This window comes from Gorilla gorilla, chromosome 22 (assembly GCF_029281585.2).
Source record: "Gorilla gorilla gorilla isolate KB3781 chromosome 22, NHGRI_mGorGor1-v2.1_pri, whole genome shotgun sequence".
In the NCBI taxonomy this organism is placed as follows: domain Eukaryota; kingdom Metazoa; phylum Chordata; class Mammalia; order Primates; family Hominidae; genus Gorilla; species Gorilla gorilla.
In genome coordinates, this window is record NC_073246.2 from 41,546,519 (window position 1) to 41,570,886 (window position 24,368).

The 24,368-nt window shown below is 48.1% G+C and overlaps 1 protein-coding gene across 4 annotated transcripts in view; it reads left to right on the forward strand.

Annotated features, from left to right (window-relative positions):
- B3GALT5 (beta-1,3-galactosyltransferase 5) overlaps positions 1 to 23,848 on the forward strand; it is a 65,977-nt gene extending 42,129 nt beyond the window's left edge. For 2 of the 4 annotated variants that reach the window (XM_063702730.1, XM_031005283.3), the window contains 2 exons: positions 10,426 to 10,585; positions 11,233 to 23,848. In XM_063702730.1, coding sequence (XP_063558800.1) covers positions 11,233 to 12,165 — 933 coding nt within the window. In that variant the 5' untranslated portion in view covers positions 10,426 to 10,585 and the 3' untranslated portion in view covers positions 12,166 to 23,848. Of the gene's footprint in view, positions 1 to 8,372; positions 10,586 to 11,232 lie in introns of those variants that run through there. The other 2 variants (XM_004062820.4, XM_063702731.1) reach the window with 2 other exon arrangements.
- Positions 23,849 to 24,368: the final 520 nt, after the last annotated feature.

Below are 24,368 nucleotides of genomic sequence, written 5' to 3' on the forward strand. Positions count from 1 at the left end.
AGCTTTCCCTCTGCACACCGTGCTGTTTCTGGAACCCACAGGCCCTTCCGGATTCCCTGCCTCTGCCTGCCAGCCTCCCTGGAGCAGGTCTCCCTGAATATCCACAGGCAGGACCTCTGTTCTCTCCCCTGCCCCGTTAAAGAAAAGCCAGAGCTGGAGGTAGGAGGTGAAGACAGTTTCTATTCAGGAACTATTGCAGTAGGGGAAGGAGACCTCAGTATAGAGCCGGGCTTAATTCTGAATACAGCATGGACAAGTGGGGAGGTGCAGCCCAGAAACAGGGTGGAAGGCTCAGTGGGTGGAAAGTTACTAAGAGGAGACCCCAGGGGCGAGGGGGATTCTGGCTAAACCCACCTTGCTGGAGGCAGACCAGGGTGACCAGACATCAAGGGTGGGGGATGAGGAACCGATCAGATAGTGATGTTGGGGATCTGGAGGCAGAGTCCAAGGTGGCCAGACACTGAGGGTAGAAGACAAGGAACTGATCAGATAGCGGTGGTGTGGGATCCTGGCAAAACCAACTTTGCAGGATTCTTGCTAAAACTGGGCAGTGCAGAGACAGACATGGAAATGTAAAGGTGGAGGCCTGGTTGGGATGAGGATCCAGAGGCACCCAACTGGAGTCTCTGCCAGACCTCACGCACCACCCTGCTGTGTCAGATCCCAGTTACTGCTTGGCTCATGCTGTGAATCCTGAACCCCGCAAAGATTTGTCGTCTTCGTCGTGGAACCCCCAGCACCTGGACCCCTGCCTGCCCCAGGGGAGGTGATCAGAAGAGGCTTCCCGAGGCAGTGGAAGGGCCTGGGATGAAGGTGCAGGGCTCTGCTTCTCCACTGAGAGACAAAATAAAATAAATACAGGTGATTTCTCTTGGTAGCCAAGTCACAAGTTCTACTCCTGTGGGTCAGGGCCCCCTCCTCAAAAATTCCTTTGTTAAAGTCCTGCCTCAGAATGTGACCTTATTTGTAGGTGACAGCTGCAGGTGACACGAGAGCCCTTCCAACAGGGCGTGTTCCTGCCTTCACTGGTCAGCTGCAAAAGGCGGGCACAGGCTGCTCCTGAGGCTGTGTGGCCAGGGCAGTACCTCACGGAGCTTCCTGTGGCCACAGCAGCAGCAGCATCTGTGAGCTTGAAAGGGGACGATGAGTGAGACTTTCGTCCACAGTTCTTGGTTGAGCTGCCACAAGCAGATGGGAAAGGCTGAGAAAGAAACCATTCCTCCCTGGGTGGGGACGCTTGAAATTCCCTTTCAACCAAGGGGAGGCCACAAGCACCCCGTTCATACCTGCGTGCAGATGCCAGCGCCTGGCTTGTTGGTGACCAGCAAGGGTCCCAGCTGAGCCGGGGTGCTCTCCTGTGGCTCTGGTGGAACGGCCACAGGATACTGGAGAGATGATTCAAACATTATTTAGATGGGGGAGCCGTTGAAATAGACTTGACAGTTTATTTTGCGTAGTAGAAAAAAATTAAAAAATTGTCAGCTACTATCACCATTTTTTAAATAAGATTAAAAAATGTATTTTACAAAAAAAAAAAAAAGGTAAAAATGAGCAGCTCACCATGTCCCACTTCTTCCACCCCAGTGCCAACACCCTCACTCAGCCGTGGTCCAGCCAGAAGACAAGGTCAGATAAAACAACCATAAAGAAAAAAAAAACCTTCTTCTAGAGTGGCTGGGAATGAGGTCACCGTGATGTCTTCCTCTGAATCGGTGCCATCGTGGTTTTGAAGTGCAACGGTCACTCAGCTCAGGAGTCCTCGCTATGTGAGCCTGTCCACCACTATTCACCCTTGGTGGAAGAAGACCCTGAGCACCCCAAAACATGACATCCTTATTTTCAGGAACCTCTAACTGAAATTGAGCCCTTCCTTTCTTTATGAATATAGGCACTGTCTTAGTTCCCTGCGGCTGTGGTAACAAAGCGCCTCAAACTGGGTGGCTTAAAACACAGACATTTGCTGTCTCAGGGCTCTGGAGGCTGGAAGTCTGAGGCCAGAGTGTCACTGGGGTTGGTTCTTCTGAGGCTGTCAGGGAGAATCTACTCCAGGCCCTCCCGCAGGCTCTGGGAGTGGCTGGCTGCCTTCGGCATTCCTTGGCTGGGAGACACAAAGCCTTGAGCCCTGCCTTCCTCTTCACACTGTGTTTTCTCTGTTTGTGAGTCTGTGTCCAAATTTCCCTGGAGGAATACCCATCATATGGGTTAGGGATCCCCCAATGACCTCATTGAAACTTAGTGTGGAGCCTGTCTCCAAATAAGGTCACATTCTGAGGTATTGGTGGTGAGGACTTTAACATGGGAGTTTTTTGGGAGGAGGCCGTCACCCACAGTAGTAGAACTTGTGACTTTGTCACCGAAAGAAATCACTTATTTTCACATCGCACCGTAGTAGCAGTGGACATCTCCAAATACTGGCGAAGCTAGTCCTGCCTGCAAAGTTAAGGCAGTTTTTTTTTTTATCAGATCTAGAGCTGGAAATCATTATTAAATGAGGCAATGAAGAAGTATGTGTATTATTCTGGCTCACTTTTAAAAATATTTTGATCCATTTATTTCAACATAATTGATTTCCCCTGTGATTCTGTATGTTTTGTATTATGCATGTAAAAACGTTATTCAGAGGAGTTCACAGGCTTCACCCGACTGTGTTGAAAGGACCCATGATGTAAGGACGTTTGTTGAGGGGGCTTGTGGCTCCTTAACTGGCTCTGGAAAGAGCCTACTTCCCATAGTGAACCCTGTGAGGTCCAATTCTGTTCCTCCCCCTGGAGCTCCAAGAGAAGGTCATTGTCCTTGTAGCAGCAGGTGCCCCCCAAGCTGGGTTCTCACTGCAGGTGCCAGCGGGCTCTCAGTAGGTATGACCTGAATGTGAGTGGTGAGCCAGGATTGAGGCACTCAGCACCTTCGACCACACTTCCCACTCTCCCTGGGGTTCAAGTCAGGCTATGGAAAGTGTACACCCTGTTTGTCATATAACTGAACGGGTGGTGGGCAGAACGCCTCTGGCAAGGTAGACCTTGAAGGCAAAACTGAGTTGAGGTTTGTTAGAAGTTAGGACAGAAATAATTACTGCTGGGCATGCAGCACTTCCCAACCGTTCTGTGAGGCAGGCAGTGTTATTGCCAGTTTGGCACAAGGACACAGGTGTAGAACACGTAAGTGCCCTGGGCCGTGCTACACCACCACTGTGTTTGAGCTGAGATGTGAACCAGGGCCTTCTGATTCCAAATTCCTCATTCCTTTCATCCTAGCAGGCTGCCTGCTAGGTTAGCAAAAGGAGTTAGCAAAAGGGGACTCCTGTATCTGCTCTGCAGCTTCTTCAGCTGATTTATAATGGAAAACAGAGTAGATATTGATTTGGCAATTAGTGAAATATTATGAGAATCATCATAGCAAACTTCACAGTTTGATCAAGGATCCTGCCTTCAATATCTGGCCAACTGATGTGTAAAAGCAGCTGCAAGAACTTCAGAGCTGACAAAAAAAGCAAACTCCAGACTTTATTTCCTGGAATCTGTTTTGTGAGACACTGGCCCATGAAATGCTCTCCCAGAAATAGTCGGATTTGTGGTCAAATAAATTTGGGCAATTCTACAGAACATGTGTCTTTTTCAGAGGTTTATTTTTAATTAAACTTATTTAAAAATATTAACATGGTACAATTTGCATATAGTGAAGTGTGCAAATCTTCGCTGCATGGCTCAATGAGTTTTTACATATATTTCCACCCATGTAATCACCACCGAGATCTAGAATAGAATGTATTCGTCTCTCCAGAGGTTCCTCTGTTCCCTTGCAGTCAATAATTCTCCACCAAAGATAAACATTCTGTTGACTTCCTTCATCACTGATAAGTTTTTCCTGGTTTTGAACTTCATATAAATGGAATCATTTCATGTCTAGCTCTTTTCACTCAACATAACATCTGTCAGATTAATACATCGCATGTCAATAGTTTGTAGTTTTTATGGCTGTGTAGCGTTTCATTCATTTATTCTGCTGTTGATGGAAATTTCTTGACTAGAGTTGTGTTATCAATTTATTGCCTCTTGGCTCCAAATTCACCCTTTTTGCCTGGTCTCTGGAAATGGGTCTGGGCCCTCTAAATATTTTCCCTTTGCAATCTGGCTCTTGAAGCTTATCAGTGGAGGGTCCTGGAGGGGCATTGCAGGAGAAACAGTTTTTCCTTCCTGGTTCAGGGACACTGGTTTGGTAGCCCCTGTGGTGTTACAGGAGTACTTGGCAAGACAGCAGTTTCCCCAGGTACACCCGCTAGGTGTTTTGTAGCAGAATACATTTGTGAGACAACTGGTGAACTGCTTTCCTTGCAACCTAGAGGGCAGATTTCTGGCAAGTTCCAGAGGGTGGATTCCAAACATGTTCCTCTAATGTGGATCTGCAGTGATGTCTCTGCTATTCAGTGGGCATAGCTGTGCCCTTTTAGTGGGGTCTAGATCTCAGCCCTGGGATTGGGGGCATTTTCTCAGTTGCTCAATCTCGGCCCTAGGGGAAGTGACCATTCCTTATATATGGTTGTTTGTATGTTTTTTGGAACTGTCTTGATTTTATTACTGTTAGTCTCTCATTACTCCACTCCCTTATTATAGTAAATGATTCTTTGTATTTGACTTTCCCTGGTCAAAGTACTATGTGGTTTTTCTCTCCTGTTTGGATCTAGATTGATACAACAATTTTTTGCAATTATGAGCAATGCTGCTGTGAACATTCTTGATCATGTCTTAGTGGACATAAGCAATAATTGCTGCTGGGTCTGTGTGCAGGGATGATTTGCTAGATCATAGCACATATGTTTATCTGTAGCAGAAACTGCCAAGGTATATACAGCTTTCCAAAGTGTGTTAATTTACATGCCTGCTAGCAAGGTAGGAGAAATACAGTTGCTTCCCAAGTAGCTGGGATTACAGGTGTGTGCCACCACTCCTGGCTAATTTTTTGTAGAGATAGGGTTTTGCCATGTTGGCCACGCTAGTCTTGAACTGCTGGCCTCAAGTGATCTGCCTGCCTTGGGCTCCCAAAGTGCTGGGATTACAGGGATGAGCCACCATGGTCGGCTTCATGATAAAACTTCAGTGGATGAGGAGCTGCCTCTTACCATGAACAAAGAAGGTGGTTTCTTGAAATGGAATCTACTCCTGGTGAAGATGCTGTGAACATTGTTGAAATGACAAGAAATAATTTACAGTGTTACATAGAGTTAGTTGATGAAGCAGTAGCAGGATTCGAGAGGATCAATTCCAATTTCAAAATAAGTTCTGCTGTGGGTAAAATGCTATCAAATGGCGTTGCATGCTACAGATAAATCTATCATGAAAGGAAGAGTCAATTGATGTGGCAAACTTCATTGTTGTCGTATTTTAAGAAATTGTCACGACCACCCCAACCTTCAACAACCATGACCCTGATCAGTCAGGAGCCATCCACTTTGAGGCGAGACCCTCCAGCAGCAAAAAGATTATGATTCTCTAAAGGATCAGATGAACATTAGCATTTTTTTAAGCAATAAAGTATTTTTACGTACGATATGTATGCTATTTTTTAGGCATAATGCTATTATGCATTTAATAGACTCCAGTATATTGTAAACATAACTTTAAATGCACTGGGAGATAAAAGTATTTGCTCTATTATGATATTTGCTTTATTGCAGTAGTCTGGAATGGAAACTACATTATCTCTTGGGTACTCCTGTATACAGAAAGAAATTTATTATGAGGAAATGCTCATGCAATGATGGAGGCTGGAAAGTCCCAAGATCTGCAGTCAGCAAGTTGGAGACCCAGGAGAGTCGATGGTGTGGCCCCAGTCTGTGTTTGAAGGCCTGAGAACCAGGAGAGCCAAAAGCTGGCAAGCTCTGAACCCAGGAAGAGCTGATGTTTCAGTTCAAGTCTGAAGGCAGGAAAAGACTGAAGGCCCAGCTCCAGGCAGTCAGGCAGGAGAACTTTCCTTTTACTCACGAGAGGGTGAGCATTTTGTTGTGTTCAGGCTGTCAACTGAGTGACCCAGAAAAGCTGGCACATAACATTCACCATCGCGCTGCAAGAGCTGCAAAACCCTCTCTGCTTCTAACACTGATGCTCAGCCCTCCTCCAGTGGGCAGGGAGCTGGATGCCGGGAGGACTTGGGGTTGCCAGCCCAGTGTGGGCCTGGACAGTTGCTGAGAATCTCCCTCCGCCCTGTGACTTCTTAATTACTTAGAGGGTCACCCTGGTTGCTCACTTCAGCTCACTTGGGAGATTCTCTCTGCTTGAGGCTAGGGGTAGGTCCAGGTCTGATGGGGTCTGAAGCTTATACAATTGGGGTGGGGGGCATTCCTCTTTAAGGAAAAGAAAACAGCGGGGGTGAGTCGTCCTGCAGCTTAGCTTCACTAGTCTCGTGGAAAATTTGCCTCCTAAAATGTCTTTCCTCTGAGAAAGCCCAGGCCTCCAAAGGCCCAGCCAGGCTGGTGTCAGTCTGGGGTCAGCTGCGGGGAGGCTCCAGGCCATGTGTGACACAGGAGTTTACCCCATCCCAGTTTTCAGTGGAGAAGCATCGTTCTCGTCCATCCCCTCATGCTCTTTTCCACCTTCCCCAGGGGAAGGGATATTTTCAGTCTGTACAACGAATCCACTGAAATGTTAAGGTGGGCACAGTGGTCTGGGGTCTTCGACTTTGTTTATACATGGTGCCTGTTACTGGTCGGCTCTGTACAGGCAGTTTCCACTGGCGTTTTTCACCAGGCCAGCCTAGAGTAGAATGACCACATGTTAAAATATAAATTCCTGGGCCCCAGACCTGCCAGAATCTCTGTGAGATGGAACCTTTCAACCTGGGTTTTAAACAAGCCTCCCGGGTGATTCTGACACTCACTGGATTTGAGAGCCGTGGGGTTGTTCAGACAGCAGGGACGTTGATGTTGTTCCTTCTGCGTTTCTGGTGATGCTGTTCTGTTCTCCCAAGGCCTATGCGGTGGTGAGAATCTCCAAGGATACAAGACAGTGATCTGGAGCGAGTGTCCTGAAAGCAGACTCTAGCACTCAGGACTGCCAGCACCCTCCCCGGGTTTCCTTGGTCTGGAATTCCCATCCCCTGGTTCCACCTGTTACATCACACCTCCCCTTCAGGGACCAGTGCAGATGCCACGTCCTTCACGGGGCTCAGAATGCTCACCAGCTTCGTCTCCACTGAAGAGACCCCTTGAGCTGAGTGCTTTGTCCTTGCATACTCTTTCTGGCCTCATAGTGGGGCTTGGCCATTGTCCCTTCACTCCAGATCTCTCCTTTCAGATCCAGGAAGTGCATCTTGAACTTAACTTTCCAGACCCTCCCTTCAGTTTTCCAGTCCTTAGAGAGGTGGACTTCTGATTCCTTTGTGTCTGTGCCCTGTAGCCTCAGGTCAGGCTTAAGGCAAGGTCTCCTCACCTGGCCTGGGGAGAGTCCCAGGACGCTGCACATGCCTGTGCGGGTAGGATGCTGATGCCCAGATTTCCCCTTAGAGAGCCTTTCCCTATCCTGACGGCTCTAGCTTTGTGTGTTACTTACTTGTTCCACTTTAATTCAGAATGTACCCAGCAACCAGCTTGTGCACAGTTCTCTGGGGTTTCAGGAGGGGTGTAAGACATACCCCTTGCCCTTCAGGCACTATGGCCAGAAGGGGGCAGTGACCTAGGCAGGGGGCGGGAGCCAGCAGATGGGATACACTCAGAGGAGCCTGCAGCAGGCAGAGGCAGAGGAGAAGGGAGGTCTACACGTTCTGCACTGTATTTATCTCCTTCAGTTCCAAGGTTCTCTCTGGGCATCTATATTGCTCATGAGTTACAGAGCAAAGCCTGGTGTGATGGTTACTTTTAGGTGTCAACTTGGCTGGATTAATAAATACCTAGAGAACTGGTAAAGCATTATTTCTGGGTGTGTTTGTGAAGGTGTTTCCAGAGGAGATTGGCTGTGAGTCAGTGGGCTGAGTGGGGAGGAGCTGCCCTCCATGTGGGCAGGCACCATCCATTGACTGGGCCCAGATAGAAGAAGAAGGCAGAAGAAATGTGAATTCCTCTTTCTCTGCTGGAGCTGGGATATTCTTCTTCTCCTGCCCTTGGACATCGGAGCTGCAGGCTCTCTGGCGTTTGGACCCGAGGATTTATACCAAGCAGGTTTCTGGGTTCTCAGGCCTTTGGCCTGGGACTGATAGTTACACCATTGGCATATCTGGTTCTGAGGCTCTTGGTCTTGGACTGAGCCACACTCTTGGCATCCCAGCGTCTCCAGCTTGCATGGCCTGTCACAGTATTTCCCAACTTCCGTAATCACGCTAGCCAATTCTCCTAAGAAATTTCTTCTCATCTATCTGTCTGTCTATCTATCTGTCTACCTACCTACTTACCTACCTACCTGGCTATCTATCTTTTGATTGATCTACCTATCAATCTTTCTATCTATCCATAACCTGTTGGTTCGATCTCTCTAGAGAACCCTGACTAATACACCTGGAGTGCAGAATCTGCTGGAGAAACTGCCATTCCGTTATTGACTGGCTGGTCAGGCCATACAACCTGGTGGTCCAGATGTGTTTGGAGGTAGGGCTTCTGTAGCACAGATAGTGCCTGTTCATGGCTCTGTCCCAGGTAAGGCAGAGCTAGCTTGTGCTGAGGGCTTCTGCTTTGCAGCTGGCCTGGGGTGGCTAGGATCTGGGGGCACAGGCTGCCCTTTCCAGGCTCTGTCTGCTGGTGCTGCAGGTGCCCCTACCTCCTCCTTCAGTGGAAGGCTGGCCCCCAGGTCCTCTTTAGGCACAATACAGACTCAGCCAAAGATGCAGATGTCTCATATATGAGGATTCTGAGCTGTAACTTCTGGTGGTAACTCCACTTTAGGCAGGAAAAATGTTCAACTGCCCATGAAAACAAATGACCCCGGGTCATTTGGGTTCGGCACCTGCTCTGCCAGTTGGGTTTGGCACCTGCTCTGCCTCCTGGGAAACAGTTTGGCCAGTGCACTGCATGAGGTGAGTGCCCATCCCTGGGAATTTAGAGCCCTGTGAAGGGTCCTGAGGAAAGGCACATCAGAGAGAATGAGAATTTAAGGTTTACTGTTAAAGCAACCCATAGAAAAGGAGCAGAGTTATTCAAGCAAGGAAACAAAGTAGAAAAATATCTTCTTTCCCTTGCACTTGGTTTTTATGTTTCTCTCTAAAATGTATTGTGGGGGAGAAAGCAGCCCCCCAACCCCCCTAATCAGCTGCATATCTTAGCCATGCAAATAAATAATGAAAGAGAGAAAGAAGGAGAGAAAGAGAAAGAAAAGTAAAGGAAGGAAGGAGAGAAGGAAGGAAAGAAAGAAAAGAAAGAAAGAAACTTTGCAGCATCCTGGAGCACCAGTTCAGACAAGTTCTGGTCTTCTGCTTGCCTTCTGCTGTGATTTCTCTGAAGTTGCTGGGGGCAGGAGCTGGGCAGGAACTCCCAGGGGTACCAAGCAGAACAGGTAGTTGGCTAAGTTTGCCTCCAGGAAAGAAGTCTCTGGAGAGCGAGCTGGTTCTAGAAAGCTCCATTATTATTTCATGTTGCTTTTGGCGAATATATGTAGAACAGAATTTTGACAATGAAATTTTCAGGTGCTCTTTTGGCCATCAAAATAACCAGCTCTTGGCTGGGCACAGTGGCTTGCCCTTGTAATTCCAGTGTTTTGGGAGACCAAGGCAGGGGACTGCGTGAGCCCAGGAGTTTGAGACTAGCCTGGGCAACATAGTGAAACCCCATCTCTACAAAAAATACAAAATTAGAAGAGTATGGTGGCATGCGCCTGTGGTCACAGCTACTTGGGAAGCTGTGGCCCAAGTCACAGGAGGATCGCTTGAGCCCAGGAGTTCAGGGCTGTAGTGAGCTATGATTGTGCTACTGTGCTCCAGCCTGGGAGACAGAGTGACATCTGGTCTCTGAAATAAAATTAAAATTAAAAAGCCCAAACCAACTCTGCTTTTCACTCTTTCAGTTTCGTTTCTTGCTGTCCTCTCTGTCCTCTCACCCAGGATAACATTTTTAAAGTGCCGCTATTGTGTTAAGAATTGGATTTATTCTCTGTGTTAAATTCTCTCAGCATTAACTACAGACTCTGTTATGTAAATAAGGTAAATTATCAGGATGAGAAGTGAGACTCTAATTTATGAGTTTATCATATCTCTTTAAAAAGCTGCTAGGTGCTATCCTAACTTATTAGGCTTGAAGGATTCTGGGGGATTGGCATATTGTTACTGTTGTGGACTTTGTTTGCCTTGATCATACCCATTTTACAGATGAGAAAAGTGAGGCTGGGATTGGAGCTCAAATGCGTGCTCAGAGTCACATAAGTAGGTTGGAAGGTGACGCTACAGACACGGTACATTGTGAAGGCCTGCTGGTAAGGCACGAGTGATTTGAATGACACTCTTTTTTTTTTTTCCTAGTGATTCCTGTCAGAATCACCATTTTTGGTAAACAAACCAAGCCCAGAACCTGATAATTATGGAGCATTCTACACTGACAGTTCTTTGAGACAAATTTCCTCTTGTCATTTACACTGTGGCTTTAGCTTTCAAACCAGAGGTTCCTCTTACCCAGCAAAAAGTGAGTTATACGCTTTCTTAATGTTATAACGTTACCATGGATGATCCTGAACTTGCCGAGGATAGCAGAGACGGGTGGGCAGAAGAGGAAAGAATCAGATCAGAGACTGTAAAAAGTAACTTAAAAAAAAATAATTCTGGCAGAGACAGAATTTGAAGGTACTTGTGCACATCAGAACACTGGACTTGCTTTTTTCTGGGAGCAGGAATGCTGCTTAATTAGATCAGAGAAGAATGCAAGTGGTCCATACATTTAGATCTACAATGCGTGGTTTCCAGACCTGCAGCTTGTTTTGCTGCGCTTCATCATGGAGTCATAGAAGGGCAGAGCTGGAGGACCGAGTGAGGGACCTGGTGCCATATCCCTACAGACAGGCAATCGGAGACTCCTGTAGGTTAAGGGCTGCAGAGCCTGGACAAATGCCCAGAATCTCTGAGCTTTTTATCTTACACCATGAAGTGACAGATGCTGGCAGATGTTAGACCTTTGTGCTTAACTGTTTAACCACACAGCACCCGACTTCTGTATGCAGCGAGGTTCTAGAGTTTCCAAAACACGGGTCTCCTCTCCCACCTCAGCCTCCTAGCATAAAACTAGACACATCCTCATGCTTTTGAGGTCTAATCATTGGATTTTGTTCCTTTCAGATGGCTTTCCCGAAGATGAGATTGATGTATATTTGCCTTCTGGTTCTGGGGGCTCTTTGTTTGTATTTTAGCATGTACAGTCTGAATCCTTTCAAAGAACAGTCCTTTGTTTACAAGAAAGACGTGAACTTCCTTAAGCTCCCAGATACAGACTGCAGGCAGACACCTCCCTTCCTCGTCCTGCTGGTGACCTCATCCCACAAACAGTTGGCTGAGCGCATGGCCATCAGGCAGACGTGGGGGAAAGAGAGGACAGTGAAGGGAAAGCAGCTGAAGACATTCTTCCTCCTGGGGACCACCAGCAGTGCAGCGGAAACGAAAGAGGTGGACCAGGAGAGCCGGCGACACGGGGACATTATCCAGAAGGATTTCCTAGACGTCTATTACAATCTGACCCTGAAGACCATGATGGGCATAGAATGGGTCCATCGCTTTTGTCCTCAGGCGGCGTTTGTGATGAAAACAGACTCAGACATGTTCATCAATGTTGACTATCTGACTGAACTGCTTCTGAAGAAAAACAGAACAACCAGGTTTTTCACTGGCTTCTTGAAACTCAATGAGTTTCCCATCAGGCAGCCATTCAGTAAGTGGTTTGTCAGTAAATCTGAATATCCATGGGACAGGTACCCGCCATTCTGCTCCGGCACCGGCTACGTGTTTTCCGGCGACGTGGCGAGTCAGGTGTACAATGTCTCCGAGAGCGTCCCATACATTAAACTGGAAGACGTGTTTGTGGGGCTCTGCCTCGAAAGGCTGAACATCAGATTGGAGGAGCTCCACTCCCAGCCGACCTTTTTCCCAGGGGGCTTACGCTTCTCCGTATGCCGCTTCAGGAGGATCGTGGCCTGCCACTTCATCAAGCCTCGGACTCTCTTGGACTACTGGCAGGCTCTAGAGAATTCCCGGGGGGAAGATTGTCCGCCTGTCTGAGGGGAGCCCAGAGGCACATCCGGACAAGTTTCAGATAACCCGTGGGGATAGTTTTTGCAAGATTTTGGAAGAGGGGGCGGGACAGAGGATGCTGTTCTTCAGTGCTGAAATCCACGCCAGAATGTCGGTGTTCATGAAGCCACTGATTAGTTCCCACTTGGTGCCCCAGGCAATAATAGGCCCCGTCTCTTGGGCACGCACACTCTTCATACTAAGTGTTTGACATACACCTGGATTTTCGCATTTCAGGGGTCAGTATCCTATGACATGATGGGTGTTACCATCCCAATTTTACAGGCAAGGAAACAGCAGCTGCGAGAGGTACAGAAACTTGTCCCAAGGCTCACAGCCAGTAGACATAGGAGCAGGAATGAAAATCGAGCACTGTCAGAATCTGATGGGCAGCCCCTGACTTGAACCACTCCCACGTGCTGCCTCCCTTAGGAGGGGACACTGATGATGAGGTCTCGGAGCCGGCATCCTTCCATCCCTGTCGAGTCCCCTCCACCTCAGCTCCCAGTCCTTGTGCTTTTTGGAGCTAAGCCTGGGATGACCAAATTCACCCCAGCTCCTTCATTCACAGGGCTGGATGTAGCTGGGATTGAGTCCATGTTATCGGCTCGGTACTCAACACAACCCAAGTTTCATCCCAGGAAATGTCCCCACAGTGGACGCAGCTCACATGCTGAGGAACACCCAGCTCTGGACAGAGTTCTTATAAATGTATAAATTAGGCTCAGAAACCACTGCATTCTGACCTGCTGTACAGACTGCCCACACTGCTGACCTGCCTAGCGAGCAGGACGTCACTTCTGAGCCATCTGCTGCTCTCTCGTTTCATCACCCCAACTGTCCCTTGTTTTTGGTCAATGGGGACCAGCCACTGCCCCAGGAGCACTTTAGGGCTCTCAGTTCAAACTGAAGGACAGTTGAACTCAGATGTGGTTCATGTGGGATTCTGGGAGCTTTCTGGGAATTCAGCTGGAGTCAAGTCAGGATGCTCTCAAGGACCCCTCGGGCTCAGAGCCCTAAAGTGGGCCCTGGTGAAGCAGGGTGGTCCTGCGTCCACTTCCCAAGCCTGAGCCAAGCTCATCTTCATTGAATGTCTCATTTGGCCGAGGAACAACTGAACTTTGTGGTTTGCTGTTTAGCCTTCAGTTTACTCCGCTGCCTCCTACCCAGAGGTTTGTGCGAGCCTGTGTTGCAGGGTTGTATAAAACCAAGGTACTTCGTTGGTTTTGCCCATTCAGCCACGGTCACGTGACATGCAAAGTAATCTTGCTCCTAATTATAGAAATGATTTTTTTTTAATCTTTTACTTTACCAGACTTTACTTTGTACTCAGAGAAGAGGCCTCACATGGCTGTGTCACATATAAATGTTGGACTAAACTCTTACTTGAACTCAGGAAAAGTTACTTGCTGCAAAATGGTTTTGACCATGTTCAATTGCAAAAGTACGTCTGATATCCTATTTTGCATACCATTTCTTGTGTTTGGATTAAGCTGCTTCTTTGTAGATGTGTTTCCTCATCCTGGCTGCTCTGAACGCACTGGGTCATGTTCAGAAAAGCCTCCTTCTCAGGTGGAAAAAATCAGGGACTGAGCTTGTCTTTTGAAGCCCAAATTTAAGAGCCACGCCTCTCGGTTCCATAGGATGGGCTGCCTCTCATTCTGAAGATGACTGTGCTTTGAGGGAGAAGTCGTCTGTTTGGCAGTAGGCCTGCGGCTGTGTTTCGTGGTCTACCTTGTCAGGTGTGTGTCTGTGTGGCCACTGGTCTCAGTTGGCGAGGCCGGTCCAGCTGCTGCCTCTGTGTGACTGGCTTTGGGTCTGGCCTTCACAGCATCAGCTCACAGCCCACAGCTCCAGGGACAAATGAGGACAGGCGTGGGCTCTCCCTACTGCTTCTGTGTGTTCTTAAAGGATTTTCTTTGAGACCCGTTGTTTTCCCCATTGTTTCCCCTCACCTCCCCTCCCCTCCCATCCCCTTCCCTCTTCTTTTCTTTTCTTTTTTTCTGACAGGGTCTCACCCTGTCACCCAAGCTGGAGCGTAGTGGCTTGATCTCGCTGCAGCCTTGAACTCAACGAGCCTCAAATGAGCCTCCTGCCTCAGCCAGTGGGTAGTTGGGATTACAGGTGTGTATTTCTTTATACAATGAATAATTCTTTTTCTTGAGGAAAAAACGTTATTTCATGAATCTAGAACTTGAAGGAACCTTAGAGCTCTTTCAATCCTGCCTCCTCTTTTATGTGGGATGCAAACGAGGCTCAGAGAGACCTAACAACTTGCCCAGGACCTTCCCAGCTTGTTTGTTGCAGAAGGAGGGTTCCAGCTCAGCGTGGGTTTCCTGGTGCTGTCTTGTCTGGACGTGAGAGTGAGAAACGATGTGAAAGCATGAGTGATGAGGCCAAGCAGTGCTTCCCCAGGAACACCCAGCGCTAGCTGCAGAGTGGGAATGGAGAGGTCCAGGTTGGCCGGGCCGGGGCTTCACCGCAGGCACCCAGAGAGGAAGGATTCCGATGGGCAGGTGCTGAGCTAGGGGCTGTGTAGGTATTGCCTCATCTACATGCTCTCAATGAGTTTTCCAGGGGCAGAGACCTGCAGTTGCTCAGGTTTACAGATTAGGAAACTGAGGCAGAGAGAGAGAGAGGGTGAACAACTCATTCAAGGTTACATAGGTGAAAAGTGGTGGAAATGGGGTGACCCTAAGCTGCCCTGTGGCCTCCCCAGCCACCTGCTGACGGAGCTGCGGGAGCACATTGCATTGGCTGCTCCCACTGCATCTCTGGGGCGCCTCCTCAGACTCCCCCAACCATGCACGCCTACCCCCCAGCCCCCAAACCTCCGTACTCTGCCTTCTACTGTGACTGTGGCAGAAGCCACTTGGCCCCCGTGGTGCCAGAACCCCTGGTATTGGACTGACTCCAGCTCTTCCACAGCTCCTGATGTGGCCTCACTCTCGTCCTGCCACCTGCTGTCCCCTCTGCTGGATCACCCCATAAGCGCACAGACACGCTGCCATTTTCCACCTGACCAGAAATGACCACCACCTTCCCCGACCCCTTCCCTGACCCCCTTCCCCGTCCCGCTGCCCCATCCTGTTGCGTTTCTGGTGGAACCTCGCACGAGAGTTTTACTTGTCTGTTGCCTCGTCCTAATCCTTCCCTTCTTTCCCAAATGCCATCTCATCAGACTTCTGCACCCCCACTCCACCCACATGGCCCTTCTCAGGGCACCCACCACCCCCTGTGGCCGGGTCCTGTGGGCAGTTCTTGTTCTCCTCCTGCTTGACGTGGCGAGTCCTCATCACCGGCTTCCAGGACACCGGGTGCTCTTGGTCTCCCTCCTCCTTGCTGCTTGCCTTTTCCATCTCCCCTGCTTGCTCCTTCTCTTTGCTCTGACCGTGTCGTGCTGGAGGATCCTGGGCTCTGCCTGGGGCCCGCTTTCTTCCCTGGTTATGCCCAGTCCTCCGAGGGGCCCACCTTGTCTCATGGCTTTAAATATGTTGATGATGTTTCCATTTATCTCCAGCCTAGAACTCTTTCTTGCTCTTCAATCCACTGCCTACCTGATTTCCCACAGTGAACAATCCAACACTGACCTTCTGGTTAACTGCCCCACATCCAGCCCATCTGCAGCCATTCCCGTCTCAGGTAATGGCCACTCCATCTTCCTGCAGCTCAATTGGGAAGCCCTGGAGCCATTCTGACTCCTCTCCCATCAGGTGCATCAGGAAAGACTGTGGGAACTACCTTCAAATTCTCTCCAGGAGCAACCACCTCCTGCCCCTCCACTACGACCACCCTTGTTCAAGCCTGCATTGCCTCTCACCTACATTCGTGCAGCTACCTCCAGACCCTCCCTCAGCTTCCATTATTGCATCCTTTGGTCTCTTCCCAGCAGCATCCAGAGTGATCCTTTGAAAATCTCATTTCTCTGCTCAAAACCCTCCTGAGGTTTCCCATCACCAAGGATATTAAGGATAAAAACCACATCCTTCATACCATTGTCTACCTGTGATTCCCTAATCGTGTCCCTTTGCTCACTCCCTCTGGCCTCTTGCTGTTCCCTGAACAGCAGTCTGTTCCAGCCACAGCAGCCCCTTTGCCCTATGTGCCCATCCCCGTCGGCCTTGGCACTGGCTGTCCTCTCTGCTGGGAGTGCCCTTTCTTCAGATGCTCTCATGCTTCGCTTCTTTGCCTTGTTGACATTTGGTCAATGTCACCTTCTCAGTGAGGCCTACCCTGACCTCCCTGTAGGAAAATGCAACTCACCTCACTCCCATGCCCCGTACCTTATATTGTTTTCCTTGCACTTACCAATTTCTAACAAAGCATGTAATATCTGTTTATTATAACATATCTATATTTTATGTTTTATGTTTCACGTGACTTGAATGTAACCTTTGTGTGGGCCGTGGGTCTTTCTCTGTTTCCTTCACTGACGCACCTTGGATTCTTAGCATGGTCCCAGCACACAGTAGATGCTCAATAAACATTTGTTGAGTGGAACTGAATGTATTGGTATGGTAGGTGGGTTTTAGAAGGGAATGGGTGAATCAGGACTGAAAAAAAAAGAAATATTTTTCAAAGTAAGCCAACACTGTGGTTTCACTTGAGTCAGTAAGTAGGAAATGGGTGCGACTCTGTGACCTGAAAACCTAGAAATGCTCCACAGCCATGCTCTTCACCCCTTTTCTTCCAAAACGGAAAACCTCACACAATGCAGGGTGGACAGAATCACATGGTGCAGTCTGTGCGCCTGTCCTCCAGCCCGACACCTGGCCAGTCCTGTCTCATCTACACTGTCATGCAAACTCTTGTTTTTGTTTGTCTGTTTTTGAGACAGAGTCTCACTCTGTCACCTAGGCTGAAGTGCAGTGGTGCAGTCTTGGATCACTGCAACCTCCACCTCCTGGGTTCTTGTGCCTCAGCCTCCCGAGTAGCTAGGATTATAGGCATGCACCACCAACCAGCTAATTTTTGTATTGTTAGTAGAGACGGGGTTTCACCATGTTGGCCAGGCTGGTCTTGAACTCCTGACCTCGGGTAATCTACGTGCCTCAGCCTCCCAGAGTGCTGGGATTATAGGTGTGAGCCACCACACCCAGCCATGTTTCAAGAATTTGTGCTTCAGCTCAGCACTTAGTGGCAGTGGAAAGACCAGACCTCCTGACCCTTCAGCCTGCTGGCATCCACCATGCCTTAAAAAAAAAAACAAAACCCTAAATGTATTTAATTCCTGCTCCTCTTCAAACACACCATTGTAACCACATAATACACTGTGTGAAAAGAGAGGAAAGAAAAATCCAAGTCAACAATAACTTGCCAGGCCTTCTTTCCTTGAGCCCCATATCCCACGCCCGCTGTGCTAACCTCTGGCTCGCCGCCCACACCTGTCTGGATTCATCCCGACTCGAGCCACCTCCTCCTAACTGGTCCCATGGGCCTGTCCCTGCCACTTTCCAATCTGTCCTCCACTTGACATTTGGAGTAATTTTTTAAAACAGCAAATCTGATTAGGAAACTCAGAGGCCCAGGGAAGCCAGTGACTTGCCCTCTGGCACCCTGTCCTGAGGGTAGAGCTTCCTGGCACAGGGTCAGTGAGCCCCGAGGCCACCTCCGTGGAGGCTGCAGGAGGGTGAGTGTGGTCAAGAGCAGCAATTTTCATTGCTTCAAGTGTCATTGCCTATTTAATGAGCTTCGCAGTGCCCTCAATTTGCTGAGTTAACTTTGGCCACGCCGTCCGTGAGAGGTCTGACTGGTGATTTCCAACTCCCGCTGGGCACCGGGTGCTGCACCGGTTATCCCAAAAGGCTGGCACAGAGGGCTGAAATGGACTTGGAAAGCCAAATAATTAATTTTCATGTGAGTTTTTGATCCCCTTGAGTGTGGTTATTTTTGTGCAAAAAATTATCCCGATGTTTACTTTGGTTTCATAAGTAATTTATTAAAATTCCTTCCTAAGCTTTAAATTTCAGCTAACAAATATGAGAATGGCCTCTGGGAATGGTAAGAACAAGGAAGCATTGTGTGTGTGTGTGTGCACACCCCAAGGGTGTGCAGCTAGAAGTGCAGAATGTGGATTCCGTCCGCTCTTTAGGGCACAGCTAGCCCTGTGCACCTGTAGAAACTGTACTGACGTACAGCCTTGCAGAGCCTCCAGCTTCCATGGTGGCAGGAGCCATGGAAAATAGAGACCCACCCGGTAAGGAGGTAACTGGGACACCAGGTTACTGTCTACCTGGTGGGGAAGCGGGGGAAAAGGGCCCATGGGAGGATACTAACTGGGGAAGAGGAGACCTTGCTTCCAGGGCTGGGCGACCCACTTACGGAGCCCCCATTCCATTTACATCTCCGCTCAAGCCTCCGCCTCCGGGTTCCAGCCCTGGCTCTGCAATTTGCTAGCTGTGGCCCCAGGTGGTCATTCTCTCTGCACCTCAGTCTCTGCATCTCTATAAAATGGGATGATAATAGTGTTCACCTCAGAAGGTTGTCAGAGGTGTGGAAATTAAGATAATTCACATTGAGTTCTTGGCACGGCTGTGCCTAGCACTGGGTGTAGGCTGAATGCATGGGCTGCTATCGCGATGTTGTATCTAATGGCCTGCAGTGGTTGCTTAGCAGCAATGGGTTTGCTTGGTTATTTCCTGATTTGGGGTAAATAGATCCAGAGACCAAGGCTCTATGTTATCCCCAGCACCGGGCTGACCCCAAGTACCAGAGAGGTCTCCATGGGCCCAGGCTGCAGAGGACCCAGGTTACAACTTGCTCAAGTAGACCCAGGGTCTAGGCTTCTCCTAGTAGATCTTGGTACCAGGCCAGCCTCTGTGACCTGAGACTCCAAGACCACCATTGCAGACCCAGGCTCTAAGCTAGCCTCTGCAGACTCAGGATATATATTCCAAATATCCCTGATTTGGGGGGAAAGGTCTGTGTGTGATTTGCAGAGTAATGATATGAAGAAGGAGGTCTTGTTAAGATGGCGTGGTGTGGAGTGCCCAGGTGTGAAATGGTTGTCTCAATGGAAGTTGTAGCCTCCTCCTCCCATGACATCATCCTCACACGTGCTCAGTGTTAGGCATTTTTTCCCCCTCCTGCTCTGAATCAATGCCAGTGAGATATGCATGCGGGAGGGACAAGCTTGCATGGCACCCAGCTGTGGTACATTTAGAACTAGGCCTCAGCCCTCCAGTGTGACCTTGGGCATACCCTTCACCCCCGGGCTCTGTTCGCTGGGGCAGGGTCTGCGCTCTGGAGTCAGGCTGCCTGGGTTTGAATTTTACCTTCCTCGCCAAGTCCCTTGACTGGCAAGTTACTTATCTTCTCATTGTCTCCGTTTTGTTATCTGAAGAATGGGACCATAGTAATTCCCGCCTCATGGGATGATCATGTGGGTTAAATGAGAGGATGAGTGTAAACTGCTCAACATCCCATGGTAGGTGCTCAATAAATGCAGGTGCTTATGATTATAGTCAGTGTTTGGACTGTGAATTTTGGTGGATTCTATGGTGGTGTATACAGCACTATCTGTCAGTGTACCTGTCAGTGTCTGGTGATCTCTGTGCAAATCAAAAACTCTTCAAATTGAGTCTGTAGGGCTTTGTTTCAGCTCTTGTTCTTTTTCTTCATTTGAATCTTTCCTGGAACTCTTAGAGAAGTTCTTCTGTTCATGACATTCTTCACAATCAGAGCACTGTGTTCTTGACCCTCTTAATTCAGAATATGTGAAAATCTGAATGAGGTAAAAGAAGTTGGAGCTGGAAGATGCCTTAGAAATTATCTACAGTATTTTTTTTTTTTTAAGATAAAACCTTCCTTTTACAGTTAGGAAAGCCAAAGCTCAGAAAAATGGAGTGACTTTGCTAAGTCCTTCGGCGAGTGGCACATCGAGGATTAAAAGCTGGCATCAGAAATCCCACGTCAGACATTCATTCTTTTATTTATTCATCTGTTGAGTGCTCAGTGCTTTGACCGGGCATCCTGAATGAGGGTCAAGCTGAGGTTCGAGGCCGTGGGTTTTGCATACAGAGCTTTCACTGGGTAAATACACAATGCTGAGAAGATTATCAGGGGCACCTGATCCCTTGACAGCTGAATAAAGAAGCGTTCCAGTGCCTTCTCTGTGGGCATCGTAAGCCATGTCCATCCATACCTGCTGTTTCACTGAAACCCCACAGCAGCCTCTGGAGGGCACCATTCTTATAATTATGCCCCTGGATTTAAGAGGAGGAAACTGAGGGGTAGGTGACTCAGTGACTTCCCCAGGGGCTCAGACGTGGTGGAGACACAGGCCCTCGGCCTCCAAATGCTGCCTCCCGCGAGCAGCCTTGCTTTTCTCCACTTGGCACAGTGGTGAGTCCTCCGATGTATCTGCTTTCACAGGAAGCTTGGGACCAGCCCTGCCCAAGGAGTGTGCCATTTGACCCCTTTTCCTGTCTTCTGCCACTTTTTTTTTTCCAAGTGTTGACATGAGTTTCAGTCTGCCCCTTCCTGGGCCTGTTTGACCTCCTGGGATTCGGCGCTTAGTTATCTGTGTCATTCCCAAGGACCTCCTGTTTAGCTGGATCCCCTGACCTGTCCTGCCCTGGCCGGCCCTCTCTTGAGGTCACTCAAGTGTCCAGGTGGCAGCCCAAACAAATGTCTGGCTTCAGAAAATAAACTCTTCAGTCCAGCCCACTTTCCCTGTCTCCCTATCTAATGCCCTTGCAAAACAAGCCCGGGGGCGCCACACTCAGACTGTGTGTGTGTGTGTGTGTGTGTGTGTGTGTGTGTGTGTGTATCTATGAGAGAGAGAGAGAGACAGACAGATCCGAGGCTCTAATTAGAGATACCATGCTCAGTGGAAGCTGGTTCTGAACAATGTTAACTGCCCCACCCGTGTCCATGAAGGGCAGTGGAAGAGCAAGGGGCGGTTTTATTACCTGGGATGTAAAACAACAGGCACTCCCACTGCCCTCCTCAGCTGTTGGGGTGGCAGGGTGGAGTTGAGGGCCTCACTCGTTTTCACCTTTGCACAATCAGTCACACATTTATTATATGACAGCTATGTGCCACACACCCATGTTCAGTAAGGTGGAAGCCAGCTGCAGGCGTGGTCCACAGTTCCAGACATCTCTGAAGGATGTGACACCAACTTTCAGGCAGAACATTTAGAAAGAGTGAAATAAAGTGAAACAGATCAACCAGCCTATTGAGTATCTACATGTTTTTTTTACAGGCAAGAACTGAGGAGGCAATACTATTTAGAATCCTTGATAAACAGTTCCAAAAGGAAAAAAAAAAACAGGCTTTGGTGACTCTCATGGGCCCTCCATGCCAAGAGTCTGTGGCTCTGTGATATATTAAATCAGGCTTGTTAATTATTTAATCTAACAGCTGCCATGCACCCTCATTTTAAAAACAGATGAGGCAATGTTTACATTTTCTCCATGTCCTCCATTTGGAAGTGTCTTAGTTTGTTTTGTGTTGCTGTAACAGAATACCACAGACTGGGCAATTTATAGACAATAGAAATTAATCTGGCTCATGGTTCTAGAGGCTAGGAAGTCCAAGAGCTTGGCACTGGCCTCTGGTCAGGGCCTTCATGCTGTGTCATTGTGGGCAAAAGAGCAAAACTTGCTTTGATAAAATCACTCTTGCAATAACTGACCCTCCTCTTATAATAACATTAATTCATTCATGACAGCAGAACCCTCCTAACCCAGTCACCTCTTAAAAGGTCCCACCTCTCGATGCTGTTGCACTGGGGATTAAGTTTCCTTACACATGCACTTTGGGGGACACATTCAAACCGTAGCAGGAAGTATTTGCTTTCTCATAACATTTTTTAAAAAATAATTAATTTTCAGCGTTTGTTATATCAGAATGGACATTATAGCAATTTCCATGGCTGTGTCGCTCCTGGCAGATTTTAAGGTTCTTCCAGCCTGATTCCTCTCTCTGTTTGGGTCTCTGGCATGGTGCCTGCTGGAGAGTAGATACTTGATAATTATCTATTGGGTTCTCAGGGGATCTCTCAAAGGTGGTATTCAGGCACCCACAAGGCAACTCCCATCACAAGAAAGAATGGTGGCCTGGGAGTGAGCTGTAAGGTTCCTTCAAACATCAGTTCCTGAAGCCTCTTTTATTCGTTATTGTTGGGACTTGTTTTTATTTCTGTTTCGTTCTATGTGACCCCAAAATCTATATGTGAACACTAGGAACTTTATCATGGGCTGAGGTGTATTTGAAGTAAACTCTTAACTATGTCTCTGGGATATGAAAGGTGCTTACATTCTCTGTTGGGAATGTAGAGAGAAGGATTTGCAGCGTGTGGCCCCTGGGAATGTAGAGGCATGAATTTCTGTCTGTTTTCCTGCTGTTGAAATCTGAGTGCTAGGAACGGACTTCTTGCTCTCAGATTGGCCTCGAAGCTGAGGGGAACCTGTCCACCCTCTGCACAGGGCAAAGAGCCACGCCAACAGGAGGAAGTTGGAGTGCATCCTGGCACCTGCCAATCGGAAGACTGACAAACAAAAAATTAGTTTTTAATTAATTTAAAAAATGATCTTCCTACTTATCAGACATAATCACTTTTAAATATGAGCAGAAAAGCGAACTCCATGGCCAAATGCAACATTTTGTGTCATACTGTTTCACATCATCTCTTCTACCTCCATTCACTGGTCAAAGAAGTGCAGAGTTAAGTTGGCCAGTGTGGCGTGGACACAGCCAGGCTCAGACCCTCCTGCCAGCGAAGCCAGCGTGAGGTCTGTTGGCTCAGGGGTCCAGTCCTTGGGTCCCCGAAGAGGTAAACCAAAGACATAGTGATACTTGGTTCAATTCGGCTCCAGAGAGTATCAGATGGGAAATAGATGACTTGTTTTACCTGGTCAAATAAGACATCACTAAAATCTACCATGACTGGAAATTACTTAATGCAACCAGAGGAGACTTTGCGGTCAAATTTTGCTTTTCCTAAAAGACACGAAATTAAATTTACATGTCACTGAATGCTATTTGAAACTGTCATTTCCTTGTATATTAGGGGGATCTGCTAGACTCTTATGTCATCATATTTTGGAAATGGGTATATGTCCTTATTATTGGTTAATAATCATATTTATTTCTAATGAAAATTAAATTATGAAAATAATGCACTTAACTAGGTGAGTTTTAGGTTGTCGACTGATGTGATAATTCACTCTTCCCGAAAATTTGGCAAGGTAATGGTCTGAATCGGACAATCCTTTTGTTTTTATGTTGATGTTTTCTATATTTATTTTGTACCTGGAAAAATATTTTTAAAATTTATTTTGATTTTATATGTGTAGCAAAATGTACTGAACAATGTTGACATGCTTATTTTTGTAAGAGATGGGTACTTCTTGTTCCCCTTGGATTTTGGAAGCAAAGCAATGGGACCCTACGCTTCAGAGTCTTAATGGGGTGGGGCAGTGTCCATTGAGGTGTCCTGTCGGGAATGACAAGTCCAGGGCAGATTATGAGGCAGGCATCCTTTGGAGTTCTTCTCTCAGGTATATTTTAACTAAAAGCTATCATTTAAGTTGAAGAAATCAAGTCTTGTGAATTGATACGATTGTACTTCTAGAGTCTTTGATGATAAGTTGTCTTTGTGGTACAGATTGGCTCCTCGACCTTTCAAAGTGTCATTTAAATGGAAATAAATGTCTGAAACAGATGTGTGTTTCTGACTTAATCATGCATGGGTCACCGTTCCTGCAGTACTGCAGGCCTGGAAATCTCTGCCCACTGATGCTCCTGGCAGGCTGCATCCAGGGCCCGCTCAGAAATGAATCTGGAGTTGGAGGCGGCAGGGAGGGAGGGGTGCAGCACTGTGTGTGGGGAAGTGGTGGATCCTGAAGGTGGGCGGGGGGTGGTGCAGCTTCAGAGGATGAGGGTCCCTCCTGTTCCCTCCCCACCAGCCAGCCTTGCCATCCCCCTGTGGCAAGGTGGGGGCTGTCCCTGGACCCTGGAAGGCTGGTCCTTTCTCGCTGGCTGCTGCCTCCTCTGGGACTCCATGCCCACCATCATCTCCTCTCCCACAGTGGCCACTCCTCCCTTCCAGAACCTTCCTCAGCACACAAGCCTGCTCTCACTGCCCACTCAAAGATGACTTGCTGGACTTTCCCCTTTTCTAGTAGTGCCTTTCTCTCTCTTTTTTCCCTTAAGGCTAAAGCTCCTCCCAAGAGTGGCCTTCC